Source organism: Halichoeres trimaculatus, unplaced genomic scaffold (assembly GCF_033239565.1).
Source record: "Halichoeres trimaculatus isolate MK-OKI-2021-1 unplaced genomic scaffold, fHalTri1.1 fHalTri1_scaffold_8, whole genome shotgun sequence".
Lineage (NCBI taxonomy): Eukaryota > Metazoa > Chordata > Actinopteri > Labriformes > Labridae > Halichoeres > Halichoeres trimaculatus.
In genome coordinates, this window is record NW_027437186.1 from 19,110,993 (window position 1) to 19,135,118 (window position 24,126).

Consider the following 24,126-nt stretch of genomic DNA (forward strand, 5'->3'; position numbering starts at 1 on the left):
GCTTTCACACAGTCGGATGCTGAGCGTCTTCTGACTTCAGCAGGGAAGCGTAGAGTGGGTTGTTCCACTGTGGAAACTGGACAGTCATTGGATAAACGCTGGGCTTTGTCCCGCCCATCGGACGCTCAGCGTCTCTGGGGGTCTATGAGGCAGTGGGCTGGCCTGGACGCTGGGCTCCTGCATGATGATTTGATAATCTGTCTGAGGCTGAATCCCTTTTTGATTGACAGTGAAATGAGCCAGCATCTTCTGAGTTCTACATTTAGTTGTTCTGAAGTGATCCAGAGGCTTTATCGATCCCCAGTTTACCTTTCTTAAAAATGACGAGCGTTGTGTTTAAAGATTCTCTCTCTCTTTTCACCAATAAGCAGCTACAGCTACAGCTGTGGAGCTTCTCCCCCTGTCACTCACACTTACAGCCTGCAGGTGTAGAGAGGAGCTTCTCCTGTTTGAAGCGGCTCAAGTCTTACATCCACAACTCAATGGGCCAAGGCTGTTTAAGCAGTCTAGCTCTGCTGGCCAATGAGAGAACACTGGTAAAATCCCTGGAAAAAACACCCATTGTTGGTACGACAGGGTCACAGATCATTTCTTGAAAAGGAACGGAGGGTCGAATTTACGTTTAAATAAATAAACAAATTTATGATGTAGGCCGGAAAAAAATAGCTTCCCCTCCTTGAGGAGGGCAGTTAAAAGAACTGTCTTTCAAGGCCTCAACCTGTTTCTGTGCATCACCTGCTCAAGAGGAGTCAGTGTGCTGTCATGGCTTTTCCTGGCTCTTCTGGCCAACAGACTGACAGGCTTAGTGAGCATCGAGACAGTCCCTGGGACTGGTGTGGTTGTGGTTATCACAGAGCCTCTTTTCACTGCTAAGGCTTCATTAATGAGCACCACAGGGTGGCTCTGGCCTTGTGTGCAACAATGGAGTCTTTCTCAAATTTTGTGACAATTAGAGCAGTAGAACTGGTCAGAGGCTTCTGCATCATACTCCAGTCCACTCCATGTAATTCTCTCCAAAGTTCTTGAGTTGACTTTTCTTGACAACCTAAAGGCTGTGGTCATCCTTGTTCCCTGTGCTCCTTTTACCAGCAAACTCTCCCCTTCCAGTCAACTTTCCATTACTCTGCTTCGATATAGTTTTTACCAATGACCTTTACGGCTGTATCCTCCTTGTGGAGGGTGTTCATGATCATCTTCTGCACAGCTGTCAAGTCAGCAGTTGGCTCTGTGATTGTGGTTGCATGTTTTAAACTAGACAAAGAAACATAAGGTGTTTTCTGTTTGGAAAGTGATAAACTAAAATACAAAATTTAATATTTGGGTGGTTGTTTTTTGTAAAAATTAAGGACATAAATTATCAAATTAAAAAATGAAATACTTAAAACATTTGAACTTGCCTGTCCAATATGTTAATTTTTTTTCTATCTCAAATAACTAATTGGAAATATAGATTTTTTCATGATATTCTTATATGTTGAGAATCACCTGTGAATTTGCACTGGTAAGGTTTTCTTCTTTAACTCTAATTTTATTTTTTTTTTAAACTGAAAAAAAAAAAAAAAATCTAATAATAATAGATTTGAATGTCAACTTGCTTAAAACATAAAGCCTGTGTTTCATCAGAGGTGGAAAAATGGTAACTGAAGTGAAGTTATCGATTTACATTGTGAGGAAAATAGGGTCCTAACAGCGCCAACAGTCAATCAAAAATATGTTTTTGTCTTCACACCTTTAAGTCATGCTGGCTCTGTGCATTTAGATGTAGTATAAATCTAGAAAAGTCTCACATTTTGTGCTGGGTTTGACAAATACACAAACAGTCTGAGTAAGGATGATATCAGTCAACGTAAACCTTAACTACAGTCAAAGAAACACAACAGTGTATCTTAAGATTCAATTAGCGTTTTTATTCTGTGGGTATGAGGCAAACACATCATAAAAGATAAAGAAAGAGAAAGTCATGTTAGTTATCTTTCTGTAAAGTCTCAGACTGGAGTCACATTGGACACCAAGGCACTAGATGAAGAAGAGGTCATTTTTATACTAACATCTGCATTACATTTGAACAAATATCTTTGAAAAATGAAGTAATCATCCTCACTTTAAGACCATGGGATTTAAAACCTCGACCATGGCTGTGATTTTACTGTTGTTCAACTTTAAAAAGGTGCATAGCATTGCTACTGCAATAAATGTTGCCTACAGAGAAAGGGCATAACCTGATTCTGGTATATACAGGACTGACAACATAGACACTGTGATATTCACAAACAAAATAAAAATGACAAAGACACAACAAAAAGGCACTCTATTTTTTTCCTTTACAGAGGAGATATTTTCTAAAGCAGGACACGGTACTTTTTATCCTTTGATTGTGCTACATCGCTCAATTTGCCTCAACTAAAGAAGTTTTATTTTGATTATAAAGCTTTACTACTAAGTTTTTAAGTGTGCACCAAGGAAGTCATAGGCACCTAATCAGTCTTTAAAACCAAGTTAAGACAGCATTTAATGTCTGTGTCCAAAGCATTTTCTGATGGGCAACCTAAAAACACAGTGTTTCATTGAGAAAAGTGACAATGAGATGGAACAAGATACTTTCAAACAAAATTAAAAAGCACTTTAAACCCAATTTCTGCCTGAAATAGGGCTACAATGACTCGGGACAAAACAAAAATGTATTAACATTTTAAGTTATTTTAAGCCTGATGAATTTAGACTTCCTTTTTTAATAGGACATATGTTTTCAAAAATCTCTTCATGTCATGAAAAAGATACAGCAGCTTGTGCAACAGACATTTACTTCCTCCTCACAGACACAGGGTCCTCTCTGTGCTATATATAGAAAACCTCTTGAAAAAGAGTTAGTAGAAATACTGCTCTGGAATGAGAACTACAGTCATTTATATACAAAAAATATATATCCCTTCGTCACAGGCTCCCCTATGGTTTCTGTGTGCTCTGCATTCGCAGTCTCCTCCTGGCCAAGGCTTCTTGTTTCTTCCTCTCAATCTCAGCTGCAGAACACTTCCCTGTCATCTGGCTTGTGACGAAAACTGTGAAGAAGAAGGAAAAATAAGAAACAAAGAGAGAACAAGACACTGATGTATAGAACAGAGACCTGCCCAAATTTGAACCCATGAGTTGTTGCGATGACCTTAAACTACAGAGTTTTAAAGCTGTTAACAACTACCAACTGTTGCCACCATAATGCCAAATGAGTGCCCACGGTGATCATTGTTTAAATGTGCAAAATGAAAAGCCTTGTCCCTTTATGTGGAGAGCAAAATCAGTCTGAAGTGCAGTGGAGGTTTCTGAGGTTTTGGACTCTTGACAGCACCATCACAGATTAAAGCCCTGGCGCTGTGTTTATTTGCTTTGGGGAAGAATTGTTCATGTGCACATGTACTGAACTGTCTATGATTAAAAGAACAACATGTGACATCTGTTTTACTTGAGATGTTTCAGTTCAATATCCTGTCTCTCTGCTGGTTCTGAGGACAGAAGGAGGATTAGCCAAACTGCAAGGGTGCACTGATTGAAATCACAACTTTTCTCTGCATTCAGGTAATTGTCTGGAGTTGAAATGTTTTAGTTTACATTATTTTCTAATCTCTCCATGTGAAGGCATAAAATCTGAGACAACTTACCTTTTTTGTTTACCACAGCAGAGTCTGATACGGTTCTCTTGAAAGCAGTGTGATGGGATTTGGAGTTCTGCCCGGCTGTCACTGTAAGTGGCCTCATATCCTGATTGTAATTTCCAGTTTGGCAAGTTCCATTTGAACCCATAGAGTTACTAAATGTGCCCAGACTCATGCGACCTCCTGGGAGGCTCTGCGACATCCCCGCTTTGTTTTTGACACCTTTCATGGGAACATCCCATCCTTGGTAGCTCTCAGCTTGGCAGCTAGCTCCTGGTAATGAGTTAGATCGTACAAAAGAAGATGGAGACTTTTTGTGAGCTTTAGCACCTGTGTTTGCGGACCCGGTTGTGTGGATTGGCAGTGGTGTTGTGGTTTTTCGTTGTCTGTCTAAACTCATGTCTTGTTTTTTTTGGAAGATCCCTTGCTGTGGCTGGCTGCTGGAGATGGTTTCCACATTGTCACACATCTGTAAGAGCAGCGCATCATCTTCCTGGTCATCCCATAGGCTGTCTGAGATGTTATTGACAGAACTTATGACAGGAGGGCTCTTGTGATCATTAATGATTTTTGCAGGCTGTGGACACATTTGTGCCTTTGTAGCTACCAAATTCTCATTTGACATCTTTGATTTAGACTGTATGGCAGTTAAGTTGGATTTGGACTCTTCCTTGCCAGCCAAGAAATGGGGGTTGGGCTCTAACTTGAAAGTGCTTCTGTTGGTAGTCTTTAGTTTAGGACAGAGTTCCTGGAGTGCACTGCAGCTTGGCTTGGACTGTATGTTTAGAGGCTGATGTTCAGAGCTTGTAGCTTCAGTATAATTGCGAACAGAGGTGAACTGAGTAGTATCTGTTTTAGTGTCACATTGCACGATGGTTTTAGGGCTGGCGTTGAGCAGTTTGTTGGGATTCTGGGTAACTGCAAGCACAAAAGAGTCATTCAGTAGGTCATCATTCTCCCAGTCATCATCAAAGTCATCACTTACACCAGTAGGTCCTTTTGCTTCAGCAGGTTTTGCAGCTGGGTCAGACTTATCAGACACCTTTTGCTCTGATTTTTGCGGTTCAGCTGGAATCCCAGGTTGTTTCTTCACTTCCTGTGTGCTGGATGATGCAGAGGAGCCCTGGCTTAGTCGGCCACTAATGTTCTGAGTGGAACAGTCAAACAGAGCATTTAGCTCTGCCTCCACCTGAGCTGATGAAGACAGACACTTTGAATCCTTCACATTAGTTGAGAATGGAGTCTCCTTTAGAGTTGCTTCTGATGTGTTTACAGTTTCATTGAGGTTACTGTTGACTCTGTTAAGCTCATCTGAAGTCTCCCTGTCTTGTTGCATGTTCTCGTCAAACTGCCGGGCCAGTTTCATGAGGTCCTCCACACTGCTTTGCCTGCAGAGAGGAAGCAAAAATAAGGAACGGTGATCATCAATCCAGAACAGAGGCAGGACATCTACTGCACTAGGAGCAATTTAGCAGTAATGATAAAATTCACCCTTTCAATTTGCATAAAAAGTGCAAGAAGTGCAAGAAAGGAATACAGTCATAGGTCATCAGTGAAAGTGAAATCAGAGTCAATTAACTGAAAACAAACCTGGTTGATCTCTTCCTCATTCTTGGCTTTGGAATATCTGGTGTACATGAGACAGCGCTGTCTCCAATCCACTGCAGCAGAGGAGACTCAGTCCCTTTCCATTTCACATCCTGCATAAGCAGAAAAGATTAAATCTGTTCTGTTTCCTATAATATGATCACAACAAATAAATCTTGTGCCACAGTGAGTCTATAAGTTTTTGAGACAAAACTAACCTTCGGGGCAATCCGATTGACTATGTCAGATATTTCCACAATCCTGGGGCTCCTGAACCCTGACAAACAAAACAAATACAAAAAAATACTTATTACACAACTGACACCATAACAACTTTTGCAGATAATTCTCTTTGTATGGCCCATGAAGTGGTTTCATGATCAATTTTCAGCTCAGGAGGCTCAGAAGCAATGTTTTCTTGTGTTGACAATGACTATGTTTGTTACCAGTATTAGCTGGGGTGGGAGATGTAGGATCCCAGAAGATGTCCTGCGTTGGTTCCACATCACTTGGAGAGTCCCCATTATTCAAGCCATGAAATTTGCCATATCCCTTGCGCTGTGGGCTCTGCAAATCTGTGCGTCAAATCAGAAATCAGAAAACAAGGGTAGAAAATCAATTAGTAAAAGTAAAAAGATCCTCAGTCCATTGCTTTGGCTACAGGAAATCTAGTTCATCGAACTCAAAATCGTACAACATAAGACAGACAGATTTGTTTTTATGTGAAATTTTAATGTGGATGCTCTTTTCTGTGCTGACAGAAATAAAAGAAATCACTTATTATTGATGTTATTGCATGAACTCTGGTGAGTTCAGTCTTATGGCAAATAACAAAAGCTAGCAGCTTACTCAAGCCCATCAACAGGTCATTTAAAAATAATTTACATGTGTGCCAAAGAATAATGCTGTAGACTGATCCAAATGTTAATAAAAGTGTTGGGGGAGAACTGCCACCCAAAACATCACCCAAACGTGTACTTAGGTTTTGACGGTTACTTCAGGCAGGAACAAAACAGTCGAGACTTTTGTTGCCCGTGGGTGTACATTACAAAGAACTAATGTGTGCATAATACAGTCAAGTAAAGACACGAGCAGTGCTGACATGCTGGCACCACTACATTTTCAGTCGTGTCGCCCAATGGCCGCGGTCACCACACCAAGTCTACAGACATGGTTTAATGGTCAGAGACTATTAGTTGAGCACGTTTGTTTACTTTGCGTACCGAGTAACGGAGCATTGTCAGTTACCGACACACAGCCTCACCTCTACGCAGGGGTGATTGTTTATCCCCAGGCATCTGTCTTCCTGGTTTCTTGTCCTCTACTTTGCTGTAACAAATCTTGGAAACACTCCTCCACAGCTCACTGAACTCAGATGTGCTCTCCGGGGGTTCGGACATTGTTCCATATCGCGTCGGTAACGGCGCAACGTGTACTCAACATCATGAAATCGACGGATTCAAGAATGCTCCGTGTCTCGGGTGAACATGTATTTCCTTTTCTTTTCGATATTTGTTCAGGTTTTCGTCAACTCTTTTTTTGTTTTCAAGAAATGAATCTGTCTATTCGAAGTAAGCCGCCATATTTCAGAAAGCTACGTCACTGTGACGTCACAGAACTACGGGTGCCGAATAGGATTTTACTTTCGCTCACCACCAACGGGTCCTGGTGTGTAAAATGCTTCACTTGAGCTTTTAAAACGTGAGTTCAGCATTCATATGATACTGTCATGTTAAAATCATATTTTGGTTTAGCATGTATGATATAGGAACGATGCCTAACACTGTCCGAGCGAAGTGTGCCAGTTCAGGAAAACCAGGAAGGCTAGACTTGTTCAGAAACTAGCTGACAATTAGACAAACAATTAGCAGTGGTGAAGAAGTTACGTTTTTACGGTTCTAATGTGTAATTTAGTGTATTCACAGATCAACTGTGTTTTTTATGCTACTTGAGACCTGTGATTTGCAGCAATAGCTTAATGTTAGGCCTAAGTAAACAGATACTAAATAAGCTTGTAGAGCTTCTCAACTCTTTGGTGGAAGAAAATTGTTTTGTCATAGGTTGGCCTGCAGTAATGTAAACGTTTGCTTTTGCATCTCTTATTGTGGGGGAGACCTGTTGTTAGGGCTAGTGTTTGAGTGATTTACATGCCAACCAAATGAAACCTACTGATAGTTTCCAGAAATGAGGGCCCTGAATAAATGTGAAGGAAATTCATTTAACATTTTCTTTTAGGGTTGTAGGTGTTCGCAGCTGGTACTCTAAAAAGATTGCTGATATGAGTCAGTTTTCCTTTTAAATTTGACAGCATTTTAAGTTAGTCATGCAAACATCAACTTAAAATACATTCAATGTTTATTGTTTGGATTTTTTTAATATATCATAATGAATTCGTTTAGACCACAATTTTAAATGAAAAGAAAAGATAAACAAGAAAAAAAAACTTTTTGCAAAAATACTTTAAAATATAAAAGGATGTGATTTTGTTTTGTCAGTAAAAAAATTTACAGGACAAGTCAGCAGAGAGATAAGACACCACTTTGTTCACAGGGGTCAGAAGTTCCTCTCAGAAGCTTTAAATGGCACAGCCACAGAGACTCTTTTCCTCCTTCTGTAGATAACACTGAAAACAGGCCTCTTGTGTCAAATTCTACACACTGGAGGTCAAACGGACAAACGAAGTAACTCAAAGTAAACACATGCTGTAGGAAGACACTTAACTTAAGGTCCAGAGATACACCCCCAGTGTCAGAGTCAAATGTTAACTCTGAGGAATTAAGGCAAAAAATATTGCATTTTAAATCTAATCTAAAGGGATAGGTGCCTCAAATTTCTGAGGTCAAAGGTCAGAACATTTGTATATATTGCATGAAAGATTTATTTTTTTCCGGCTGAGGAAAAATGTGATATCTTATGGGTCACATATTTTGTTGTTTTAGGGACTATGACAGTAACCTTTAAAGTTGTACCCATCTAACATGTGCAATGTTTGGGTATCTAAGGGTTTAATCCAGTGCAACTGCGAAAGGATATAAAACAGAACTCAGATTTTTTCAGTTTCATTCTGCAGATGGAAATTATACCATCTGTTTTGAACTTCTCAAAGAGTCAAAGTCAGGGACTGTCAGGTCTTGTATTTTATTTAGAACTTTAATAGCATTTGAGCAAAGCGACTAATCAAGGATTTGGCTCTTTATATCAGATGAACAATTGCTACAGTGACAAAAGGTTAGCTGATGATTCCAGATAAGCTCTTACGTTATTGAAACTGGTCCATGTTTCCACCATCATCATCCTCTTATCTGTGAAAGCTGAGGAAAGAAGGCTTGTGATGTTGTTTTTACTTAATGTGTTCAGAATTTCCACTGGCAACACTAGCATGACTTGTTCAATCAAAGATGAAAAAAAGCTGTTTGAGTTCAGGGAATCCAAAGCTTTAGCCTCTTCTTCCTCAAAGGAAACAAACCTTTAAGAAACAGATTTGCAAAGATTTAATCACTGTGTCACTAGGGATAGTGCTTGATTTGGTTTTAGACATGTATCCCTCTCACCTTGTGAAAGTGGATATATATTTTTTTAATTTTACCCTGTCAGGTCGTAGAAATCAAAATAAGAAAATATATAGCTTTTAATCTTGGCTATATCTTGGTGCAAATTTTGTGTTTATGTTTTTGCAGTTAGATATTTGTCACAATAACATAAAACCATCTTGAAAAATAATTCAAAACTCTAAGGATTTTCTCATTGTGCATATCTCATTGTGCAGAGCAATTTCCAGAATAAAGCACTAGATGGTGCTTGTATACCTCCTTGGTATTGTGTGTGTGTGTGTGTGTGTGTGTGTGTGTGTGTGTGTGTGTGTGTGTGTGTGTGTGTGTGTGTGTGTGTGTGTGATAACTGGATGCAGAGATTTTTTTTAGCCACTAAAATAGTAGACAACACATACACTAACACACGCGCACATGCGTCCTGCTGTGAATTACAAGCCTTGATTAGTCCTGATCCTGCTTTGATTGTTTTCATTTGGAAGCACTTTATCAATTTTAAGATTTAGGGAAGCCAATCAGCTGTATTGTTTCTTTGATGTAACGCCGTTGGAGCCTTCACTTCCCTGGTTTAACCATAATTCTTGTTTTATCAAAACAGCAACAGATATTTAGCTACTGCCAATAGTTAATGCATAGTAGTGGAGGTCAGCTGCAGCATATGTCACTTATCAGGGAAACTGTTGCTTATTTCATGTTGCAGGAAAAACCAGAGAGCCCTTTGTCATCTGAGCTTGTACAAATGTGCAAATCTTCCTGTGCTCTTTATTGTAGGGAGATCAGCAAGTCATACATTAAAGCTGTGGCTCCCAAAGTGGGAGTCACAAAACACTCATGGAAGTAAGGCTGAACAATTTATCGTTTTCAGATGGAAATCGCAATTTTAGACAATGCAATTTTGAGATCGCCAAAGCAGCAATTTTTTGCAGCGCTCCTGACTGACTCAAGATCTGTTGTGTCAAGTATTTTACACATTCTGTTTTACAAATTTGTAGACAATCTATATGTTAAAAGTGCTGGTAAGCAGGTCAACAACACAAAGCCTCTGTTTAGGAGTAGAAGTTGATGAAAACAGATTATTTATCATCACTATTGATGATTAAAAAATTGTGGATTGCAGTATCTGCCAGAAAAATTAGATCTTTTCCTAAAATCGTTCAGCCCTACATGTGAATATCCCAAAGCTTGATTTGAAGATAATCGTGAATCGAATTGAAATCACAATATCTGCCAGAAAAATCGCAATTCAATCTTTTCTTAAAATTGTTCAGCCCTACATGGAAAGGTCACAAAAGAAACTTCCAAAAATTGAAAACTATTTGAAAAAGCATATGTCATTCATTACTGTAAAAATATAAACAATAGTAGTAGTTAAACTTAATGCAAATCAGAAAATGTTTGATATTTTTCAACTATTCTTTGTTGATGCATGACCACTGAGGAGAACAGCATCAGAGGGGACAGATTACCTTGAGTGAAGTTTGTAGGAATAATCTCTTAAAGAGTGTTAACAGTCAAATAAAAACGTACAGTTTCATTGTTTTTTTATTCGAAAATATTTTTTTTATCAAAATATCAAAGAAAAATAACCTCTCATTTCTCGGTCAAAATTCCACTTTTGCTACCAAAATGAAATAATTATAATACTTATTTACTCTTGAACAAATACTATATTTTATTACATAACTTTGCCAATTAGCTTAATTATTTTTCCACTTGAGAAGCAATAGATTCATCCTGAAAGCAGTGTTATATTTCATGGAAATATATCTAATTTATCCCCCGTGTCTTTATGCTTGTCTGCTGTAATGCACACGTATGCCTATGGGCCATTGTTATGTTAGCAGCGTAGCTGTCGTCAATGTAAAACAGGTTAACTGGAACTGCCAGTTTGGATGTAACAGCGATTTAATCAACAGTTAGCTACATTTCATGCCTCCCTTTAATGCATTCAGCTAATCTTGAGGGTATCCCCATTGCTCTGTCAAGCGAGCTGTGTCATATCACACTGCCACGCAATCCACGCCTGGGGGGCGCCGTCTCCTGCCCGTCTAAAAGTCACCATAACACCCTCTGTCACACTGAATGTTAGCATTTCTCTGAAGTGATAGTTAGACCACAGAATAAAGGGCATGGATGTGTCACTCTCAATTTGAATATGAGGCATCAGCCCTCTGCTGCCTTGTGTTTTTACCCGCTCTGTCTTTCCTCCTCCTACACAAGCCTTTCCACCAGTGTCACGGTTGAAAAATATACTGCCAAAGGCTGCACAGGAAGGAGAAAGGAAGAACGGTTTAGCTGGAATTCTCCAAGCTAGCTTGATTCTCTCCCAGAAGCCTGTCTCTTCACCTAACCACCTACCGCCTTCTTCTATTTATTGGTTACGCCTGGGTTGTTTAGAAGCAATTAAGGAGCTAATTGTGGAGCTTTCTGAGTACCAGGTATTATAGTAAAAAGTAAAGAGCTAATGGCTAATTGCCAAGCAGCTGCTAGTGTTTATGAAACAGGAGTGACTATGCCATGGGATCTACCAGGTGTAGACAGCAATGAGGACATGAACATTTGTGTGTGCGTGTGTGTAAAGTGTGGCGGTAGGGTTTCATCACTGCTGTGGATCCCAGGGATGGTTCACACTGGGTGGTTGCCAGGTTAGTGAGACAACTAGGAGAATCTGATGCTCAACTCAGAGTAAAGTCTGCATAAATAATGCTCACCTCTCATGGCCTCTGGTGCTGTTTCTCCAAGGAGTCCATGTTTTCCTCCATGTTTGTAGATGACGGGTATATCCCAATGTTTACACCACCCCCCACACACATAGACACACACTTTCCCCTCACCCTCACACCCATTCTGCCAGACCCCCCTTTGGGCTAGCAGTGCCTTGTGGATGACAGTTAGCATGTGGCAGAGCTCTCTGAAGTGGAAGAGATCCAGGATGCTCGGTTTCTGTGCCAGCTTCTACCAAGCTGGGATTTCACCCATTTCACAGTGTCTGCCAATGACTGGGACTGTGAATGAAAGCATTTGAAACAATGCCTGGATCTGCAGTGTCACATCAGCGGGCTTCAGCAATGCTCAGAAGCAGCCTAAGGTGGTTTTGGCGTCCATCTGAAAGAATCCCAGCAGCCCTTTTGGTCACATGGGGTGAAAAGGAAGTGCTAAAGGGCGTCCAACTGTGCACTCAACCAGCAGTGGATGGTTGAGATGAAGAGGAGGAAGATGAGAGAGGAACATCAAAGCAGGACACTTGTGGTCATATTTTGATTTGGCTTTCTGTTCCTCCATGTTGGCAAACATGAACAGTTTGATTTTAGGATTCTGCTCAATTCAAACATTTACTGAACAGATTTCTGATTAGGGATGCACGATACTGGATTTTTGCCGATATCCGATATGCCTATATGTCAAAACCCCTTTTGGCCGATACCAATACCGATAATCACAAGTTTGTTCGTTTTTTTTTCACTGTAAAGAAAGCTAAGTCTATCTTGTACTGGAATTTATATGTTACTCTTATTGTGACGTCTTATTTGTTTAAGAAACACACATAAACAAGACAAAAACATTTGATTTTACCATAAATAAGAAATGTATTATTTTTTCAATCTCAAGACATTCAGTATTGAAATACAGAAAAATAATTTCTTTAGATCACATGGACTTTAAATGTACAATGCATTTTTAAAGATAACCAAGTTGCATTTGATTATTTTAGAGCTACTATAACAACCTGGTGACAGACACAGAGCTCTGCAGTGCAAATAAATGAAGTGCTACATTTTATTTAAGTAGCTTATTTTTCAGATGGAAAATAATAATAATCCTAACTGAATAGCACCTTATCTGCTGTGACTATAGGCAGAAATTTTCATATCTGCCGATACCGATAAACGTGTTTTTAAGCTTTTATCAGCCGATACTGATATTGTGCCGATAATATTGTGCATCCCTATTTCTGATTGTTTTGATCGCAACAGACAGACACAGAATCCCATGTAAGGGCTTTTAAGTTCAGAGCACAAGGTCAAAATTACAAAAATGGAGCTTGTGTTTTATAGAATAACCTTGACTTTGGATACTCTTTAATGTTTTCCTTTTTCTGTGAAAACTCAAACTTCATCTACAGGAAATGAATGAGAAAGACTCAGAATACTTTTTCAAACTCTTTGATTGACAGATGATCTCTTGAGGATGCAGGAGGCAATGATTAGCTTAGCAACAAGGCTGGGGAATCTCAAAGTTAAGCAATACCTTTATTTAAACAATTTCATCTTTTTTATTAAGCTAACCTCCAAAACCTAATGTCTGTAATGAAATAACATAATTTTAGTACATCCAATTAACCTCTGTCTCGACCCCCTCAGGGCTTCACTTAACATAGATTCAACTAAGGTTGTCTTGGCTCTAGCTGTGCTTTAGGTGTTACAGATTAAAGACGCAAGACCTTCCTGACAGCATCACATTTTTGGGGGAATACTTGCTTATTACTATATAGTGGTTAACCTTTATCTAAATGCTCACACTGATGTCATAAAATGTGTAAAGGAAACACCAAAGAGGAAGCCATTTTGCAGGGTTCAGACACTGCAGCCGTCGTGGAGGACGGCTGAAGCAAAAGAGCACAGAGGGGGTGGTGTGGCTGCGCTCGGCACACTGTGGCAGCAGCCTACTTTGACTGCTCATTTATTCTGTTTATAATAGCAAAGCCAATGATAAATGTCCCGCAGAGTGCATATGTGCTAAAATATTCATCAATTGGAGGCCCCCTAATTTGCGGAGGAGGAAAACCAATAAATTCAGATGTGAGCAGCAGTCATGTTATATTTATATGAATATGCAAGACCATGGGTGGGACAGAAGTAAGATTAATCTGGCACGTGTGGACTTTTAACCAATCTTAATGTTCTTGTGTAAGATGGAGATGTGTGAGAGGAAGGTGAGAGGGTGCAGGATAAATTTGGGTGTGCCTTCATGGAGGACCCTGATGGAAATTTAACCATGATTGCTCTAATGATGTTTCTCAGTTTTTTCAGGGATAATTTTGAGGGATAAAAAACTTTATCATGCATGATCCACTGATTAGAGGAAAACTGTAGGCACTGCGCTTTCCATTTGTTGTGATTGTCAAATGTACAGTACCCCCCCTCCAAAAAAAAAACTCTGTGTTTTTTTAATTAGATTTGTCATTATCAAGTTATTAAACTGTATTCATCTCAGATTCCGTCTTGATTAATCTTTTTCTGAGAGCATCTTTATTTTCACTTTAAAGTTTTTTTAATGTGCCTCATTTTCCCCACTCTATTTTCATCCCTTTGTTTTGCTGCCCCCCAATCATCCTTTCTTGTTCTCTTTTTCTCCCTGTGTTTTTCTCACCCTCACTGCTCAGGTGTGCGGGGGGCGTGGAGTAAGAAGATGAGGAGGAGAAGGAGGAGGAAGAGGAGAACGGGAGGGAGATTTCTCCAGTTGTATAACCCGTGGAGCCGCTCTCTCCTGGGGTAAGGATGACAGGAAGTCAGCCAGATGGCACAGAGCAGGTCTGCAGCATGTGACCTCCTCTCTGGAGAGGCAGGAAGCAAAGAAGAAATGGGGGAGAGGCAATGAGGAGGAGGAGGAGGAGGAGGGGGAGAAGAGGGGTGGGGGTGAGTGAGCTTAAGCGAAGGAGGTGAAGAGATGGAAGAAAGATGTGAAGCGTGGAGCTGACTGAGCCTCTCATACATCAGTGTTACAATTTGTTCTGCTAGTAAGATCAGGAGCTTAAGGATTTTGATTTATGAAAATATATATTGTATAAAAGTGCAGTGAATAACATTTTCATATAAATATTTCTACAGTGTTCTTCCTTCTACCTGTGAAAGATTTAACACAGGGTTCAGCATGGAGTCACTTGTTGAAAGCATTTACATCGGCTGCTCTGAACAAGCGTTTGATTGTTTTTTTTGTTGGAAAAAATAAGTGACTGGTGAACAGAAAGTGATGAAATGGAATGGATAAAGGTTGTAAGATGAAGTGGTGGTAAGTGAGATGTTTCTCTCTGTCAGCAACGATCATGAAAAGCAGTCATATATGAGCAAATTTCCCCTGTGTAAACCTAATAAATCATGTCCATGTGAGTCATACAGATCTATTGTTGGCTAATTATCAATAAAACCGTTTTTGGATAGATGGATATTTCTGAGATGCTATGACCTTCACTTCAGCCCTCACCATTCTGAAACAGTATATTAAAGTGATACTCCGGGATGGAACAAGTTGGGTCCTATCACAAGGTTTAGGGCAGAAATGACCCCTACAGCAGTGATTTTGTGCAGCAGAAGCCCAGAGCGCTCGCACCAAACACCCCCTCCCTGCTCCTCTGCCGGTTTCCTCTGCACTCAGACGAGGCCAATTTTTACTTGACCAGAAAACACAAATAAACGGACTCCCACCGAAAAGATCTGATATCAGTCTGCATTCACGCTTTATTTAGAGAATTTTCAGCGTGTTACTTTCACACAAAAACACTGCTGAATAAGGCTCTAGTTCTCATCGTGTCTCTTCGTCCTGGCAGACTACCTGCGTTTGTTGATATCTGGCACGCGCGGACTAATACACTAAGCGGCAAGCGTCTCATAGCCAGCTATGGTTCTGCAGCGGAGGTAGCGCCGTTTTACGACACCATGAGAACTACAGCCTTATTTAGCAGTGTTTTTGTGTGAAAGTAACGCGCTGAAAATTTTCTAAATAAAGTGTGAATGCAGACCGATATCAGATTTTTTCGTTGGGAGTCCGTTTATTTGTGTTTTTGGTCAAGTAAAATATGGCCCCGTCTGAGTGCAGAGGAAACCGGCAGAGGAGCAGGGAGGGGGTGTTTGGTGCGAGTGCCCTGGGCTACTGCTGCACAAAAACACTGCTGTAGGGGTAATTTCTGCCCTAAACCTTGTGATAGGACCTAACTTGTTCCATCCCGGAGTATCACTTTAATCCACCACTGAAAATAGTGCCCAAGAGAAGCACAGCCCTCTTATGTTTGCATGCGGTGCTAAGCCCTGTAACAAAATTATTATAGCTACTCTAAAAAGCTTACTTTGGTGCATTCATTATATGTATAAGACTTGCATGTTTGACAACAGTCAGTGAGCTGCTCAACAGACAAAGAGAGAAAGTAAAAGTATTACTGATCACTGGGCTACTCACACAGTTTGTCTGACATCTCTAAGGGATCCTAATACACAGTTTTTAAAAGAATAAAACATACCTCATAGTTAAGTTACCATTGTTAATTCATGAACTTTACATTTAGAGATTAAAAAGTGCACTTCAAACAGTAAAGACATCTGAAGTTGATCATTCATGAGTTTCTCAAATAGAAACTGTAGAACTACCAGTTTGGCACCTCGAAAAACACACAGCTTCATTTCACACAGCTGGGAGCCACATCAAAAGTTAACAGCTCCAATTTGCTATCGACATCCTCAGAGTAAAGGGGAAAAATAAATTGACAAATTTTCCCACTTATTATTACCAACATTCCCATGCACACACAGATTTGCTCATCACATTGCACAAACTTCCATTTCATGCACAACTCCCTGTCTTCCCTCGAACCAACCCGCCCCTCCCTCTGTTCCCCTCCTGCCTGGGGTTTGCCTTTGATCTAAATTTGGCCGCAGCAGAAGTCTTGTACACAGTCATTTTCATATGGAGTCTTTGAACACACTGATGGAGGGCCGTTGCCGCTGTGTTCACTTTTATCCTCGGAACCCTTTTTCCCCCAGAACCCGGTGAGCATATGGCAAACACCCCTCACAGGAGTTTCCTAAAACAGGAGGGACCGCCCACTTCTAACATCTCCTATTCCCTTAGTCTCACTGTCACTTGGGGTTAGGGGTATTAGAAATTTCTTACACTAGAATATGAAAATGATGCTAACAAGGTCGGGTTTTTTTTAGAAACACTGTATACTGAGGTTGTGAAAGAGCAACATGTCAGAAAACTTGGACAGAAAAAACAAGACAAACGCTGTAAATTCGCATCTTGATTTTACCCATCTGCTCTGCTTTCGTTTTCCATGTAGAGAAATAACCAAGTGTAGCACAAGATATCACCTATGTTAAAAATATCTTGCAGTATTGAATATCTTTAATATTAAAGTGGAAAAAGGATTTATCCATCAGATTTTTTCATTTCTCTGGGTGTGTTCTGAGACGTGAAGATCAGCTTTCTGGCTCTGCTCTTTTTCTCTGCTGAAACAGAAACCTGCTCATTGTTTGCTAACAGAGGGCCACAGTCTTTTCGTCTCCTCATGTCGAACCAGCAGCCATCATCTGCTGCCAAAACGTCCGTCAAGAGACAACGACCAAAGCAGATCCACAGTATCACAGGCTTTTTTGTGAAATAGTGCCGGCTGAATGAATACCTTTTGAAACCCACGTTCACCCAATGTTCTCAGAGAGTTCAATCTCGAAGCTGTTTTTTCTTTGTGATGATTTGAGCTAACAGAACATGGATGTTACAGGCACGGATTACCACAAATTGCATGATTTCAATTATTGGATATTATTGATACATCAAACCCTTTGTTTAAAAGTTTTCAAAGTTGAACAGAAAGATTCTGAAATATTTTTTCATTTGAGATTAATTCTACTTTTGTAGAAACTCAATAGTGGTTTTCAAATAGAAACCAATGAATATAAAGGATTTAGGAATACTCTTAAAAAATAATAATGTTTAGCAACAATCGACACCAGACTGTAACTGTCTGGACACATTTTATTTTACTGGTTTCACATAAACATTGTAATCTTCCCATTCTGAGGGATGTTTCACAGCACGTCTAAGAACAAAAATACACGCGTACCCCGCAAGGGATGCAGCATTTATCTCATTACCATTTTATAAATGTTTACAGCCATTGTCTTCCTTTTCAGTGCAAACACCATGCCATACATGTAAAAGCGCTGCTGGGGTTGTTTTCATGCTTTTATCTTAAGTACATACTTCTTAGATTGTTCAGCCCTAGAAACCAGTAATTACCATATATTATCACCTCCGCAAGCACCACCACTAGGGTTGCCATATTTGAGGTAATTATATCACTCCCAGGTTGTCTGTATAATCACTTAACAGAAGAAGCAGCCCTGCTTTTGTGAGAGCTTTGACACAAATAGGAGACACTGAAAATGTTGAGGGAGATACATGACAGTATGTTTGAGCTTTTGACTGGATTTCTTGTACTGATCCCTTTAAGCGTAGTCTGAGGAGGCTGGCGTTCACTTGACCACAAAGGACTGTAAGGAGGAAAGTGCAAAAGTGCCAACCAAATATGGTTGACAGATAGGGTATACATACATATATATATATATATATATATATATATATATATATATATATATATATATATATATATATATATATATATATATATATATATATATATATATATATATATATATATATATTAGGGATGCACGATATTATCGGCACAATATCGGTATCAGCTGATAAAAGCTTAAAAACACGTTTACCGGTATCGGCAGATAAGAAAATTTCTGACGATATGCACAGCCGATAAGGTGCTATTCAGTTAGGATTATTATTATTTTCCATCTGAAAAATAAGCTCCTTAAATAAAATGTAGCACTTCATTTATTTGCACTGCAGAGCTCTGTGTCTGTCACCAGGTTGTTACAGTAGCTCTAAAATAATCAAATGCAACTTGGTTATGTTTAAAAATGCATTGTACATTTAAAGTTCATGTGATCTAAAGAAATTATTTTTCTGTATTTCAATACTGAATGTCTTGAGTTTGAAAAAATAATGCATTTCTTATTTATGGTAACATCAAATGTTTTTTGTCTTGTTTTATGTGTGTTTCTTAAACGAATAAGACCGTCACAATAAGAGTAACATATAAATATATAAATATATATATATATATATATATATATATATATATATATATATATATATATATATATATATATATATATATATATATATATATATAAATATATATATATATATATATATATATATATATATATATATATATATATATATATATATATATATATATATATTTATGCATGCCAGCTGAGTGTGATATTGTGCTGCGTTTCTGTGTTTGGTGTTGTCTGGTTCCACAGTGCCAGCTGTTGGGTTATTTATAACTGTGGTTGCAGATCTAAACGAGCCAGTAATTAGACAGCAATGCTTTTGAGGAGACATCCGCTTCTATCCATCCATCCATCCATCCATCCATCCATCCATCCATCCATCCATCCATCCATCCATCCATCCATTCATCCATCCATCCCTTCACTTCACTTCAGCCCTCTCTCCCCCTCCGGTCCCTCAACACACCAGGAGACAAGCGGCAGATAAAGGAGAGACTTGACTTCACTGAATAATTGAAGGGGTTTTTACAACTGAAACAGCTCGCTTTCTGACCCCGTAAAGGCAACACATGGAGTCCTCTCAGAGCCTGACAGAGATACACACATGCATGTTTGCACGATTATTCTGCAGGTGCATGGTGTCAGAGGCAGAGCCTAAAATGACATACAGTTTTTAGTTACTAGCAACCAGCAGCACCACTTACGTTTGACAAGCTGGTGAAACACCAACACCTATGACACAAAAAACTACCCCAAACATTTCGGTGCTTCTACATAGTCAAAATGTTTATCTGTTGTCTTTTGCATGAACCGCTACCCCTCCTCCAATCACAAAAGTCAGACACATGCCTGTACACATTCTCCCTGGTGAGCACCTCTTTACCTCATGCTAATTTCCAACTTTCAAAGCTTGTAAACTTTATCTAATTATACACAAGTCGATGGACTCCCCTGCTCTGATTTTTGGCAGGTTGCAGTGTTAATTTATGAAAAACAAATCTGAAATATGCAGATGTCTTTTGTTTGAAGCAGCTGTTTGGTCCTGTTGCCAGGTTTCAATCAGGCAGTCTCTGGGGAAGTCTGCATGTGCGATGTGCGGCCAAGGCCCCTACGTTTGATGTCTGACAGGGACGGAGGCACAGGGCTGAGGCATGGGTCCTCACCCTCAGCCAATTTGCAATTACTGTACAGGATGTGTATGAGTACATGTGGGCTTTGACACAGACATTAAATTACCAATACTTTTTGTAATTTATAGAAATAATGAGGGAAAATACAGTTCATTAAATGATAAAGGTTGTTTACTGAAACTTTTTCAGGAACTCACCAAGGATAGGTGTAAAATATAATGTGGTACTGATTTTTTCAAAAAAAGAATTTTTAGTCCTTCAACCTTTTTAACTGATTTTACTTATTGTTTCTTACAGCTATTCATGTCTTGTGCATTAAGACAATCCAACAAAGAAGATATGAACTGATTCACTGCTGCCACAAAATACAAAAAGTAAGTGAACTCTGCCATGAACTGTTGTGTGAACTTTGATGCACTCTATCATTTGAATTAAGGCTTTTTCTGAAGGCTGGAGAAACATGGAGACGAAGTTTTAACCACCGGGATGCCAAGGCAAATTTGCATCGACTGTGTTCTGACTAACGCTGTCAGCCGTATTCATTGCTAATTTATGGTGCTCATTAAGTGACGAGGAACGCACAAAAAATCAGAGCAATTATCATTTATCTTGATATATTATTTACTAGGGATCATTTTCCTGCTTGGCTGGGGACTGGGGTGAGAGAAAGGAGGGGAGGAGGAAAGAGCGAGGGGTGATGGTGGTGGGGGTGAGTGAGGGGGGGACCACAGGGGTTTGGAGACAGCTGGCATGAGAGAAGCAGAAAGAGATGGAGAGACTGAAGATGAGAAAGAGACAATACGATGAGGATTTTAGCTCTGGTATTTCTTTAAAGTTGAGCAAGGCATTATTTAGCACAAAGCAGGCTAAACTACACAAAGTAGGTCTGCAGTTCATCAAGGTTCATTCACAGAGAGAAAAGATCGAAACACAAAACAAGATTTAACACAACTTTATGTTGGAAAAAATGGTCTATGCAGTCTTAGTGTTTGGGAATGATGTAATAATTTCAACATCTGATTGGCCGATCAGGTGTGAACTGCATACAGGGACTTTATTGTTATGGTTCAGGGACAAACATGTGATAATAGAACCAGTGTTGTTGTTTAAAGCTCAAACCAATCAGTTAGCTGCTTATTGGAAGAATGAGCAGCCAACATGTAATCAATATATGGAGCATGTGACATCTGCTATATAAATGACAAGACTTAGAGAGAAAACAATGTGACAGGCCAGCTCAATCAGGCTGTGACTGATCATTATTAACTCCTTTAAGATACATGCACAGACAAAATTACATTAAGTCATGCATGTATTCTGAGGGCTGTGTTTTGAAGTGTTGACAACAATGGTGTAATCATATTTTAATATCAATAACTCGTTGAGGTACTTTGTCATCATGTTAATTAAGGCTGCTGCTAAAGCAGGCCTTTATGTTGTGAACCTTGTGTTTGCTCTGAAAACCAATCCGTGGGGTAACTTCTCAACAAATCAGGTGGGGGGGATTCAGAGTAAACATTGGTGAGGCTCTCAGGGTCTCTTCCAAATGTCGTCTGTGTGATTAAAGACGACTCTGGAATGGTTTTCATTTTGAAAAGCATAAACATTAGAGCTGGTGTGGCATAGAAGCTTTGATTTGTCTTGATTAACGGTGTTGTCTGTTTGTTTTGTATTGTGTTACCTACACAGTGTGTTTCAGAAAAGTCTGTGCAGTCCTTTTTCTTGTGTGCCACATATAGTTCTGTATTTCTGTCTCACTGAAGGATTAGAAAAAAAAACAAGTTTAGAGGCTGATTAGAGAAGAACTTTCTCATAGTAAAAGTTTTGTGAGAACAGCAGCACATAATCTCCTCCATTTGTCTGTGATGCTCTGATGTGTTTCTCTGTCAGCTCCTCGTTACCCCAGCGCTGGCTGTTAGTCATAACGATGTCGTTACAATGGTACTGTAATTAACATTATGCATATTTTGCATCCAGGCCTTGTCTTTCTCTGCATCATGTTTTCACTTTAGTTTCTGTATCTTCACTGTATCTCACTACATTTCTCTCAGTCAGCGTAATCCCTTCATCTGTTGTTCACTCCTTTTCTTACATTCGTTATATTGTCCTCCCCTTTCTCCTCTTTTCCTGTTCCCTGCCTCATTTATGTTCCACCTTTTCTTTCTCTCAACATCTTTAAGTTTTCCCCCCTTTGTGGCGCAATGACAGATGCCTAATTGAATGATGAATGTCCCTTTATTACACTCTAATTGAACCGCTGGCTCTCTGATTGGATGGCGCGTTTGGCTCTCGGCTCGTCTGATTGGTTAGATGGTATTGTGGGTTCTGGGGTGGGATGATGGTTGGTTTGCTGGCTGGGTGGGTGCGGGTGTCGGCTGGCAGGAGTGGCAGCTCCACTCTCCATCTGTCTCCTCTCTCCTCTCTCTTTCTTACACACACACACACACACACACACACACACACACACACACACACACACACACACACACACACACACACACACACACACACACAGACACACACAAACACACACACACACTGACGCTTGTGATGAGCAACCTTCCCCCACCACCCCAGTCTTTCTTCTCACCTGTCACACAAGGGAATGACGTGGGTGTTACACAGTGCACATGCTCTTGTGAATCTTAATAAATTATGCAAATACCTACTGTTGATGGGCCAAATATTAATTAGAAACATTTTTGGTGTTTTACTGTTTCCTTGGTGCTGTCACTTTGCCCTTGGAGTTCTGTCTTTGTACTTTAGTCCAGGCTGATGTTACTTGACTCCAAATACTTCCTCTGCCTTCGCCTCCATCTTACACATGCACTCAAACACACACATGCCTTAAATCTCGCACACAAGCAACGCATTATACATGCATTGACACACACTGAACCATGTGCAGCCATCGTCCAAACACACATAGACACATATTAAACGCACAAACATACGGACACACACTGGTGGGTGTCTTGGACTGGCCCTGACCTGACAAGCGGGCGATGAAGATTAATGCATCCTCTCTGAGTGACAGGCTGGGGAATTGAAGGGCAGAGGGCCTCGTTAATCAAGGGCCTGACAGGTGCCATTCAGGGCCTCCGAACAACCGCAGCTCCCACCACCCACACATACACACACACACACACACACATACACGCATTAAAGAGCACACACACACACACACACACACACACACACACACACACCCAGACACCCATTAAGACACAGACATAAGGCCTTGCTTAAGCAAACCAACACATTCCTCACTATCACAACCTTCACTTTCTTTCTTGCTTTTCCTACCGCATCCACTTTTCCAGTTGAGCAGGCTGGAGTTAAGCACAAGCAGACTTAATCATGCACTGCCAGAATTAAAACTCATTCCTCAGAGTTGGGTGGCGGCACGAAAATAAGAAAATCAATCGGGAGCTTGGCAGAGCTGCACACACTCACCAACTACAGGTCTTTTTTATTCTCATTTGTTGGGGCCTTGGAGCTGGAGGGGCCTGAGCGAAACCATTTTTTATGACCATTCATTATAATTTACCAATAATGCCAAGTCCCAGGATCACTACTTAATGATTAATTCTTTAATTCCCCCTGAATTTCACCTCAGATTTAGGTCCAGAGAAGCAGGAAAGTGGATGCATCTGTGTTATCACTGTTAAACGAGCTTATTTAATAGATCTATTGTTTGAGCAATGCAGTGATGTTTTAGTATTGCTAAAGGAGACTAATGGCTAAGCCGTGTTGTATCTAACCAATATCCCTGTTTGGTACAAATAATAATTTAAGGATTTGAAGAGCAGGCTTTAGGAAGACACAGCACCAAAGAGGGTCTACTTCAGTAATTTTACACTTTTATGTTTTCTGATTACATGGTGTGTTCAGTTTCTAAATGTAAAAAAAAATACACAAGAAAGTTGAGGAGTTCATGAAAATCACTATACAAAATTAAGTGTATTTATGATTCTTCAGTTTAAAGTTACCGAAACCTCCAAAGTATATCTGCAAAATAAGGGATTCTGCTGTCGTTTTTAGAACTGTCAACAATGACCTACCTGCAATAAAACCAAGACCTCACACCAAATGTCTCTGCCTACCTCAGAATGCTTCAAGATGCCTGTGTTACATTTTGAGGTCTGCTTTTATTAGCTAATGGAACTTAATATTTCATGAGCTATTAATGGAACCCCAGCTTGTAATTAGTACTGTGTCAGAGAAATACGGGCATGTATCTTCATTAGGCATCCTAGCAAGTCTTTTCATCTTCATTACAACCGCTCTGCATCATTTTTCACTCTCTTATTACGCCTTTGTTTTTGTTACCAGCCTGTCGCTG

The 24,126-nt window shown here is 39.8% G+C and overlaps 1 protein-coding gene and 1 long non-coding RNA gene across 2 annotated transcripts in view; one reads left to right on the forward strand and one right to left on the reverse strand.

Annotated features, from left to right (window-relative positions):
• Positions 1–2,847: 2,847 nt before the first annotated feature.
• Positions 2,848–6,840, reverse strand: etaa1b (ETAA1 activator of ATR kinase b). Its single transcript, XM_074676602.1, has 6 exons — positions 6,496–6,840; positions 5,678–5,806; positions 5,450–5,508; positions 5,235–5,344; positions 3,651–5,032; positions 2,848–3,056 (listed from the first exon to the last, which is right to left on the reverse strand). The coding sequence occupies exons 1-6, from the start codon at positions 6,629–6,631 to the stop codon at positions 2,944–2,946; spliced, it is 1,929 nt and encodes a 642-aa protein (XP_074532703.1). The 5' UTR covers positions 6,632–6,840; the 3' UTR covers positions 2,848–2,943.
• A 23-nt stretch (positions 6,841–6,863) lies between these two features.
• The window catches only part of LOC141795638 (uncharacterized), a 78,321-nt gene continuing 61,058 nt past the window's right edge, over positions 6,864–24,126 (forward strand). The window contains exons 1-3 of the long non-coding RNA XR_012598622.1: positions 6,864–6,932; positions 14,163–14,271; positions 20,079–20,155. This is a non-coding gene — a long non-coding RNA (uncharacterized LOC141795638). The remainder of the gene's footprint in view (positions 6,933–14,162; positions 14,272–20,078; positions 20,156–24,126) is intronic.